The sequence below is a fragment of the Pararge aegeria genome, chromosome 11, assembly GCF_905163445.1.
Source record: "Pararge aegeria chromosome 11, ilParAegt1.1, whole genome shotgun sequence".
In the NCBI taxonomy this organism is placed as follows: Eukaryota; Metazoa; Arthropoda; class Insecta; order Lepidoptera; family Nymphalidae; genus Pararge; species Pararge aegeria.
In genome coordinates, this window is record NC_053190.1 from 11,296,373 (window position 1) to 11,308,560 (window position 12,188).

Here is a 12,188-nt window from a genome sequence, read left to right on the forward strand (position 1 = left end):
TGTTATTAAAATTCGAAGTATTTGTATTGTATATTATAGTTTAATTATTATCTTAATACTCCATAAATATGTAGATACCAATTTTTAACTTCACATATAGGGAAGTGATAGCTCATCGTCTGGCAACACTGACTCATCCGAGTTGTTGACTCAAGATATTGACCGTTTGTACATTTTGCCAGCATTGTGTATTACTGTTATTGATTGTACACGCACGTGACTTGTGTTGACGATTATAGCTTGTCTCTGTTGTGGATACAGTTTTGTACAAGCGTTTGTTACGACGCGTTAATAACGGAAATCGGAGAAGTCAAATAGGTACATATTATTCCCCCTGTCAGTATTAACACAATTCATTCACTACTTTCTTTTATGCCAAAAGTGGTAAATTATGTAGTCTAAAATGTTAGCGGGCTAACCTGTGAGGATGGCAGTTACATTAATGCCATAACCCCTAATTGGTTTCAACGCGACATCGTGCCTGAACGCTTAATCGCGTAGCGGCACCTCTTTGTCGGTAGGGTGGTAACTAGCAACGGCCGAAGCCTCCCACCAGGCCATACCAGCAAAAAATCAGAAATTCCCAAATTTCCCATGCCTTAAAATTTCAAATCATACCGCTCACCGCTGCGTCGTCGAGGTCGTCAAACTTATTCTAGAAGAACCTAGAGTCTAAATAATAGAACATATCATATACTGTTTGCTAATTTTACTATCTAGTACTTTTGTCCCAGAATTTAACATGCCAATTTAAAATATGTTACTATATAGTATGGCTTAACATAATATAAGTATGTTAAGTCAATAACATTTATTACTTAACACCTTCAGATCAGTGTCCTTGATGGACACTGAGCAACTCGTTTCAGGACGTGTTCCTTGCATGCCCTGTGCGACGTGTTGCTCTGCTATAAACGATGGTTTTCGACTCGATCAGGGCTATCTACTTGGTCCATCGAATATTACTATAACAAAATAAAAAAGAACAAAGAGTTTTCAAAAGACTTATCACTATAGGATAGTATAACAGTGACCCGCTGGCTTAACTTGCTCTCCAAGGCACGGTGATGGACAATGCCAATTTTCTAAAAGATAGCCCAGATTTTGACCGAACCAGGAATCGATCGACCTCTATAAATCTAGGCTAAAAATCATATATTTTCTGCATTCTTTTACTTCTTTAAATATAAACACGTTTGCAGATGTTTGCCACATCTACGATCTACAAATCCTTATCTGCCCCAACCTTCACTCAATATTAGATTCCAACGAAGAATAATTTTGGTTATTCTACAAATTATACAATTCCAACATGACAGTACAAGCGTCAAGCTGCGATTTATCTCCCAAATTGCAGACAATCATTTTGCCCAATCGTATATGCCATTGGTACACTGACCGTACAATTATGTGTTTATTGTAAACGCTACGATTGCCAGCCGACTGTAATTTTCTTTTAATTCGCCTTGTTTTGTATCATTTCGGGTTTCTTTATTTTGCCGTTCGTCGAGATTTGTCGGATTCCATGATCTTCAGAGCGGTCGTTTAGTTTTTGCTAAAAAGCTATTTATTTGTGCAAATAATGATGATGTGCAACCGTAACAGCTAAACTCATAAGACTGCAAGAAATATATGATATTAAAGGGTGAAATGCGTGTCTGACATCACATTCTGTGATCGTTGGATATGTTTTAAGCTAAGTTATAAACTTCTTAAAGTAAACCAAAATTACGGAAAACAAAATACAGTATACGATAGATGAGATAGTATACTTTCTATTCTACTTCTATTACCATGAGTAATCATATATTTACATAACCATTATTAGATATTATTGCGAGCCGATTTGATTCTTTAGTACCAATTTCATCAATTGCGCGATGACACTACATGGTTCAAACCTCTATCGCGTATTGATTGGGGTCCTTCATCGAAGCTCGCTTACCGTTATTGGTACTTATTTTACAACATTGTCAATAATAAATAGATCTTATTATACAACAATTTAAGTTTCCATACCTGGTGCTATTTGAATTTTAACCTGCAATATTGTATACCTTTATAGTAAGGATAATCATTAAAATATTTCCGTTATAAAATCTTAAAGGCTTATGAAATACATTGTCTATTTTTCGACTCGCAATATTTTTTGCTTTAATAATTAAATATACAATAGTTTGAGTGTCACTTAGTAATGGAGAAGTTAATATCATTAGTTGCATTGGATTAAAAACTCATAAGAAAAGCTTGATGAAATTAAACGAGCGCGTTAAAAAAGTAGTTTTGCTCATACAATGTCAGTCACCGCGCCCGCTCTTTGCTCTTTATGGCCAATCATTTATGCCTTGCTCATATGGTCATTTTGTAATCTCCGTAATAAAACTCAATGGTTATTATGTCTGTTTCATTATATTATCTCGACCTGCGAATGTAAAAGCAGTTCAGCTTGTTACAAGTTAAATTAATTATTTATTTCTCAACCGATTTTGTAGTTTTGATCGTCAGTTATAGATCAGAGATATCATGCTTCTGCCTCGGCCGTTTAAAAGGGATTATAAACAAGATCATTATGTATCTAAAGCTCACATTTAGACAGATCGCATCACAGCGGAAAAATTATTATATCGTTTATTTCGTTGTTTCATTTTCTAACTCAGAAACAAGAGCAAGACGCTACGACTTTTTGTGTAATGTGGAATTATTGATAACACAAAAGCTTTTTTCTGTATCATCAAAGTGCCTAAATGTTTTATACATTTTCAAAATAAACAATTCAACGCAGATGACGGCAGTTAAGTTTTTTCCAAAGTAATTTAAAGAACGTAGTCCTTAAAGTTTGCAGTTATGACTGCCTTTATCCCAACCTCCTTTAAACACATAAGTGATATAATTGGGGTCCCGATTCTATCGATTCTAATTCTAAATAATGGCCGGTAATTTAGTGCGATCATTTGTCGAGGACAGTCGGTGTTCGATCAATAAATCGATGAAAACCGATATAATAGCGGTCGAGAATCGGCGTTTCATTTCTTTAAATGGTTGATCAGCCGTTTCATATAATAATAGTCATAACAATATTCGATAATGTCTTTGATGCCTACAGAATGCTTTAAATTTTTTTTATCAAAATATTTACGAAATGTAACGGCATTATGCTATCGATTTATCGAACGAAAACTATTTAATTAGATTAGAGTATTAATTCGTTACGACAGTAACATTAATCTATTGGTATTATAACAAAGTTCTTAGAAACTTTTGATCAAATATTGGATAGAAGCAGGCGTTATTTTAAATAAATAAACAAATAAATAAACTAAATTAATAAACTTTGAGGAAAGCAGGAGAATCTGTATGACTTAACAATTATTCATTGCATAGAAAACATCTCCTAAGGATATTCCGGTTTGGGAGCGAAACGTGCGTAGAGGGTACATTGCTGAAGATCTTTTGGTGTGGAGTATAAGGGTGGAAGAAATTATAAATTGCACCACACAGATTCTTCTGCTTTTGCGGAGTATAGCAAATTGAGCTTAATTTTTATTTTGAACAAACATTAAGCTTACAAATTAAGTTATTAATTTTGACTTTTAAATAAAATGAGGGATCAGTATAAAACATCCAGTTTACTGGATTTACCTAAGCAGCACAGTAGGTAACTGACCGGGATAGCAATCGAAAAGAGACAGAGAGATTTGAAGCGCTCAAGCTAGAATGAGACAGTGAGGAAGGGTTGTGGTAACCGCAGGTTATTACGAGATTTAACACGTATTTAGTTAATTAGTAAGTGCGGTTGACCAGTGCGGTCGGGTTCTTTACGTTTAGGGATTTGTAAATATTATTTCTGGTACACTAACCTGATTGTGGTTTTGTTGCCGAATGTGTACTTTGATATAGGTATCTTTAAAATTTTCATGCATTTGGTTAAAGCGGTGATAGCCGTAGCCTAGTGGCTAGCACTTCGACTTCACTTTCGGGGGCAGATTTGGAATCCCAACACGCACCTCTAGCTTTTCTAAGTTATGTACGATTTCAGCAGTTTACATATCACTTACTTCTACGGTGAAGGAAAGCATCGTGAAGAAACCTGCATGGCTAAGTGTTCTCCATAATGTTCTCAAAAGCGTGTGGAGCGCACTTGGCCAGCATGGTGGACGCCTGTTCCCTTCTCATTGTTGGAGTCGATCCGTGCCGGTAATGGGTTGATATGATGATGATGATGATGATGATATCTCCGTTTTCTTGTATGCAACACGAGTTTTCATATAAGAACTTTACTAGAAAGGGCCCAATACATTGTCTTGGTATACTCCGGTTCGCGGTTTTAGAATATTCAAGGTATCCTCATAAAATTACAGAGACATTTCGAATTGTTGATGCATACAATAAACATCTTGGAACACCATCCCAAACCAAAATAGTGTCTATTATAAAGGCACGTAGTTAAACTTATCAAAAGCTTGACCCTTATCTAAAGCGTAGCATAGCGCACAAATAATAATATTAATTTTTTCTCACATAAAGATTGAACACCAACATTTGTGTAATAGGTAGTTTATAAATAGGTTTGTTGGTAAACAAATTTATATTTACATTTTAGTTGCCTTTAGTACAGGTTTACTTTGTTTTTTCGGCTCTAACAAAAACAACTAAGAAAACAAACACGTAAAAGCCAACAACAAATACATTAAATGCTCCGTATGGTTTAGAAGATAACCGAGGCTGTTAACTAAGTAAATAAACCCAAATTAATTCAGGGTCCATTGGTCATAATGTTTGTTTGTCTGTAACTTTGTATAAGCCTTGAGTGTAAAACTTTCGACCATCTACCTATTTCTGTCTGTATTTTTGTTCACTTTATTATTATATCGTGTTATAACAATATTAAATACAGCATATAATTTTTTCCATCTGATTTTTACGAATCTTTTATTGAGTTTAGATTCTTGTGTTGCTTTAAAAGTGAGGGTCTGTGTCAACTTATTGTCTCTTTGAAAATAAATTTGAAATGTCGATATTTCCATTTCACAAATTGTTTCTGATGTTTACTTTCTAAATACCTGTTCCCTAATCGTATAACAAAGCGAAACACATATTAAATACTCAGCGATCCTCAAATCCTTTGTACCGCACAATGGAAAAGGGTTTTCCTTAACGGTCCAAACGTTAATTCGTGTATAATTCGACACCTTGTTAATTGTTTCTGACACCCCAGTTTGGTGACCTCCAGGGCGGTATGGAAAGACCACCGATCCCCATAGGGGGTCATTTTAAGAATATTTGTACACCCCCTGAATGTTTACACGGGTTGTTTGTGGTACCCAGAAAACAATAGTCTCGAAATTCATTGCTCATTTTATTATTGTTGATACACCGTTTTATGGGCGATTCGATTATTGGAACGGGTAATTAAATGATAATACTGGGTATTAATTGGATTTTACCTGAGTAGGTACGTGATTACGTTTAAGTGGTATGCTATTTATTAGAAGGAATTGAAAATTGAAATTATTATTAATAACGACCCGAATTTTAATAAGCCCCTTTTGGCCTTCAAGCCTACCTTCGCTGCTATGAATTGTCATTTATGTTAAATTAAAATGGCTCAAATAATTTCGATTTGTAACTTTGATATAAGACTATTAAGCCCTTACTAGCCACATTTGTGGAGGATTAGCTTGCTCTACTACAGATCACGAAGGCAATACTTTTTGTTCAAGTCACGTGAGTCCGCATTATAGCAGCTTGGTGGGTCTCCAACTCTTTTTACTACAAAAGGATGCCTGTGCGATGATGATATGACAGGTGATAAAATAGGCTGAGAATAATGTAATTGATAGTAGGATAGGTAGTGCATATTATTCAGTCCGCAGAAGAAATAATTGCAGCGTTGTGACACATGTTGTGACCGGACCCGGGGTTTGATCCGTAGCTAAACATGCTTACCATTTATACCATTAATAGATGCAGTTATAATCGTAGTATAATATACTGTATTTCATAACTAATTGACCCCTGGGGTTGGACCTTCTTTTCCGCGGGTGTCGTACGAGGCGACTAAGGGAATATAACAAAGAGCAGGCACCACCTGTATTACTGCTACCATATCTTGCGATCACCAACCCGTCTGCCCAATGTGGCGATAATCGAACAACCCTCCCGATGCGAGGCGTTTGGTCCAGCCACGGACTGTTGAAGACTATTAAAGTCTATTCATGAATTAATGATTACTTTTGTTTGTTTCAGAAATGGCCCGTATGGACAAATCCCCGCTCCTCGCGAACGGGTACAACGCACCCCCCACCCACCTCGGGCCCATGGGCTTCATGCACCAGCATGCGCTCATGTCCCCGGGCATGCCTCACCCGGGCGTGCCCAGGCCTGACGGATCCATCATAAAAGGACAACCAATGCACAACATGGAAGCACTAGCAAGGTTAGCTACTTTTAATATATTATGTAAGCTTGCCACCATTTTTCTGGTGCAGCAGTGAGTGCTATAACCAATCCCGACGAACTCCCTAGCACAACGGTGAGCGCTGTGAATTTAAGTAGTTCGAGGTTCGATTCCCGGCATGGGGATGGCCATTTATAATTTCTGGATTTTCTCTGGTCTCGTCTGGTAGAAGGCTATGGCCGTGGCTAGTTACCACTCTACCAACAAAGACAACTAATGCCGCTAAGCAATTTAGCATTCCGGTGCGATTATAACCTCTATGTGCTTAATATAACTGTCATATCGCTACGAAGATACGAAGCGACCGGTGGGTAATCTGGGTACTTGCTCGACAGAGACTCGAGTGCCGCAAATCTGTTAATAAGGCCGTTAAGACCTTTGAGGAATGTCGACTTAAAGACCTCGACGCGAAACGCCTTGACTAAAATACCCAGCCGAAGTTTTCCTACAACAACACATCAATACAGCTGGCCAATTCACTTTGCGCTATGCAACCGAATTTTTCAAAACCAAATTTGGATTTGCCAGTCATATTCGCTCACCCGGCATTAGTCTGGTCCGCTGTTGACGGAGACGTCCACAAGGCATATATACGTACATACTCTTAACAGCCCGTTACCATCTTAGACTGCATCATTACATAAAATCAGGTGAGATTGCAGTCAAGGACTAAGTTGTAGTTGAATAATAGTGCACTCAATCTGAGTTTCGCTTTCCAAAGTTCAAACATTTAAATTTGAAGCATAACATTCCAACTGAAGTTTTATTATTTGATTTTGTTTGCATGAACGCTTGTGCACTACATACGATCCTAATTCGAGTAATTAGGTACTATAAGAATTATTGTACTTAGTTTTCCGGTTGCGAAGCAGACTCAGTTTAAAATTAGAATCCAGATTATCTCTATTTATATTTTGTTGGATTCAAATCAGTCATAGTATAAACAATAAAAATTGGGTAGATACTGAATTCATTCGAGATTTAGGAATTGTCATTTCAAATGCGCTAAATTTTAATAAAGATGATGGAAACGAACTAGACCAAAGTAAGTATTAAGAAAATCTAGACTTAAATTTTATTTGTTAAAATAGCGCGAAACCAAATCGTTGTAATTTGAAGATTTAATCTCAGTAGTTTTTTTATATTGTTCTTAACGCCATCTAGTGACACATTTACCTAAACACTAAAAATTTGCTAAGTAGTATTTAAAAACATTCCTTCAAGTGAAGGTTTATAAGAATGTGCACCTTTATTAGGTATAGGTTATTATATAATCAAATGGTATCCAATGGTATAAAACCAAAAATGGTTACTACTATTGAGGGTGACACTTTTGCAAGTTCTGGACAAGGTTGAGCGTTTGTGATGAGTGTTTTATTCCTAAATTTGGAAATATTGGTGTACCAAAAGACTTACCATTAGGTGAGATTGCAGACAAGAGCTAGTTTGTAGCAGGAAAAAAAAGGATGAGTCTAGAGAAATGCTTACATACGAGTAAGTATCTGTAGCTTTAAATAAATGACAAGAGTAGGTAAATGGTTATTTCAAATCGCCCAAAGTTGCTATTTAGCCTTAATTAGGAGTTCAAGAAGTTTGTTTATGGTTCCAGTAAAGATCTAGACTTGATAGATACTTACACAAGACATCTTTACTGGGCATCAAAGCAAACCGATTGCTTATATGTTATTTTATTTCCATGAATCATGAATACTTCGTATTATTATAAATATCTACCTATGAATAACTGAAAATAAATTTAAAGCCCAATTTGTTTAAATTGATGTATTTCACGGTCCGTTTAAATAAAACGTATATAAACAAATAAATTGTTATAAAGTAAGCTTACAGCGGATATTGGTTACGTAAAACTGTGGCTTCACAATATCGCCCGAGCTGGAATTAATTTAGTATCAACGTATACTGGGCAACGACGATGGGTTAAGTTTTACGTGTGTATTTCTGTGTCTTTTTGTTACGTTTTACTAGTTTTATCCAGTACATTCCGCATATTGTACAAAAGAGTGAATACGGAAATAAATTCATAGTAAGTACAGCTATTCTATATCTATAACTGCAAGAAAATAAATAATTAACTTTATACAATATCGAATTAAAATTAAAATTGCAGTATAAATTTATTAAAATGGCATGTCATAAATATAAAATTAAAAAGACAAAAAACATATATATTGACCATTTAACTATTATAACGGATAAAGGTAGGAAAGATATCGTTTGTTTTGTTTGAAAAAATTAGTGACTAATTGCTGTATTACCGTCATAAGCGCAATTCTTACTCGTTTTCCGTGACAAAACTGCGAACTACCAAGCTAAGGCTAAAAATTAGGTATGACCAAAATACTCTGAACAATAACTAGATGTGACAACCACTCGACGCAGTTTCACGGGGTTAATAATAATGGCATAGCGTGTCTATTTTAGTTTTATTGATTGAAGTGTAAACGACAGACAGACGATCTATATTTATCGTTTTATGAACTAAATTGTTTACACGGAGCGTTCTTCGTGATAATTATCCGGACGGCTAAATATATGACAACGTAACGGAAAGAGTGAATAAAAATTATATTTATTATCTCGAGACGAACAGTAAAAACAAGGTAATAGCTTGCAGACAAACGTTAATTTTTGAAAATAAATTAGTCCACGTATTAAAATTTTAGGTATTGAATACTGACCTATTTGAACTTAATCTTCGCAACCAACATGTTTAATATTTAAATATAATATTAGATCAGCGACAGTTGCGATGCGTACTAATATAAGTCATCAAGACCTCATATGATATTAAGACAAGTGTAAAAAACTAATTTCATGATTTTCCTGTGCCAATACTAGTATCAACACTAATTTTTAATACCTACTTCAATTCTGCACGCCTCGCACACAGGAAAAAAATATTGTTGGTAATTTTTAGGGTACCTATTGTCAAAAATATTGCGCGTCTGCGGTGTGCAATATATGGTAAATGTACCTCTGACCTCCCTTAAATAAGGATTTCAAATCCAAATTAACATAAACTTAACATTCTTATACATTGCTACACATACAACCATATCCAAAACATTCGGTCTAGCTGTAATTAAATTTAACATTATCATCCCAATATCAGACTACAAGGCAAAGGTTTCCTCTCAGAATGAAAAAGGCTAAGGCGGTAGTGACTGAGTGCAAATTGGTAGACTTCACACACATTTGAGAACATTGTGAGAATTCTCAGGTTTCATCACGATGTTTTCCTTCACCACGAAAGCAAATAATATTTAATTGCTGTGCCTGGAATCAAACTCGATCCTCCAGAATGTGGACAGAAGTTTTATCCATTTAGGCTACTAGGTAACAGTACTTTATATAGTTGTATTTTAATGAAATCCATTCAGCCCCTTTTAAATAGCCAAAAGTCATTCCAAACAGAGAGAGACTGTAAGCTACTATTTAGTGGGATGTGATAATTTTGCCGCTAGCAGTCGTGAATAGCGTTTATTTTAAATACAGGTCGCAAATCAGATTGGATTTCATCTACGACAGTGTCAAAATATAGTTCAATAAGATATAACCTTGGCATCATCCATCCAAGAACTCCCATTGGAAAAACGGAATTAGGGCTAATATGTAATTGAATTTCCTCTACTTTATAATCTTCTTCTTGTCCTCTCTATTTGAGGTCTTATACAAACGTCTTCTTTGTGACATTCTCTATCAACAGTCCTCTTACTTTCCACTTCCTTTACTTTAATTTTTTCTGCGCATACATCTTTCAAGCAAACTATCCATCTCTCTTCAGTCTGTAGAACTGTAGGTCACTAAGTATCAAATTTTCTTACGATATACGTAATCTTTACAAAGACCATTATAAAACACATAAGCCTTAAAGGGAAACTGAGAATAGTCTCGGCTTAAGTTAGTATAGAACAGGTTCTTAATTCCACTGTATTAGAATGACCTTCAGAGTACCACAAATAAAATATAGAATTTACAGCTAAACGTGCCAAAGCAATTACAACTAATTAAACCGTAATGAGCTTATATATACATAAGGGAATAGAAAGGAAGCCTGTAAAACGGGTCACAAGTGATACAGGTTAAATGACTGAGCTAATCCAATAAGAAAAGTACAAACACTTGCCCTCACTTCCGCCCGAAGACCCGCAGCGACTTCACTTGACTTACCCCACTGTCTTACTGCCACCCATGATTCAACGGTCAGTACAATAACCTACATGTATTACGTTCGCTTACATATCGTGTTACATAAGAGTTATGTTTAACCTGTATTTTTTTCAAAGAGATCCTTTTTATAGAGGTGTACGTTTTTTGCGTAAATATTTACTATCCATAATGAAATAAATATGTTGTATCTGAAACAACAGTGAGTACCTGTTTTAATATAAGAGTACTCAGAGAGAGCCTATTTTCAAAGGGACACAAAGGTATGCATCGGATGGGAATGAGTTAACCCTTAGCAGAGCCCTTCAACTATTGTAAGAAGTATTCCCTCGAAGAAAAGTTTAATGAAAACAAAGTGCTAAAGCAATTGAGAAACAATTTCGACGATCACGCATGAGTTGTTACGACACAAATATAAGCGATTGTTTTAAAAACATAATTAATTTCTTCGACCCTCGCTCAGTCTAACGGAACATTTAATATTGAGTGCTCATAATTATTCCTTTTACATTCAAAACCCTTTTTCATTCACAAACTTTTATTTTTTAAATACTTAAGAACACTTTGTTGCAAGTTTTGTCTTTCTTAAGGACTTATTAAATTGAGATTCTAGAAAGAGATTCTTTGTGAGAAAAAATGTTTAATTCAAATTTTCGGGTGGTTTCAATCATAGTTTTTCATCTTTTAAAACCTTATTTTCTGATTTTGATATTCTATGTTTTATACTTTCTGTATTATTTTCTCATTCCTCTTATTTTTTTTTCTTTGTCGACAGATCTGGTATTTGGGAGAATTGTAGAGCAGCATACGAGGACATCGTTAAACATCTCGAAAGGTAAGATATAATGCTTACCATACCCGAAATGATCGATTGGATTGGACACTAATATGACATATCCACTCATCTGTTTGAGTTGTTTTTATTTATTTTGTAGTTATTTTATTTTTTTAGTTATTTTACCTGTTTTAAATACATTCAAAACAGATTGTTTCACTTAAATGAGAAAATAAAATCTTTTTTAATTTGAGCGGCTCGCAGATATCACGGGGGAGTGTGAAATTAGAGGAGACAATTAGATCGTTGGATCGGGTGTATTTTTAACAAATGACCGCTCGGCTGACGGCACGGGCGAGGGACTGTGCAGGGTGAACAATTCATCAAACTCATTCTGGGCTAATCTCGATGCGAGGAAAATGCGGCTCTCATGTAAATTGGCCCGATTCGAGGGCCAATGGTTAGGGGAAACGCTTTTCTTTTCTTGTTTAATGGATGGTGATTGATCGGCGGGCTTGAACGATGCTCGCGGTTTTAACTTCATTTTCAAGTGCCGCGATTGAGTGTTTGTATCCGATTTTGATATTAGGCCCTCCCTAGAGGGTACGAGAAATAATTTAAAATTTGAAATTCATTGATTCATGTAGGTCTACTCTTTGTAACGTCATGTAGGTCTGTCGGTTAGTAATGACTCTATTTTATTAACGGTTTCACTTTACCAATTAGTCTCAGTCACTTTATTCAAATACCATAGGTATCTACACTGTT

At 35.5% G+C, this 12,188-nt stretch overlaps 1 protein-coding gene across 1 annotated transcript in view; it reads left to right on the forward strand.

Annotated features, from left to right (window-relative positions):
- Positions 1–12,188, forward strand: part of LOC120627421 (dachshund homolog 2) — a 207,292-nt gene that overhangs the window by 99,715 nt on the left and 95,389 nt on the right. The window contains exons 5-6 of the mRNA XM_039895423.1: positions 6,247–6,436; positions 11,421–11,480. Of these exons, the coding sequence (XP_039751357.1) occupies positions 6,247–6,436; positions 11,421–11,480 (250 nt within the window). The remainder of the gene's footprint in view (positions 1–6,246; positions 6,437–11,420; positions 11,481–12,188) is intronic.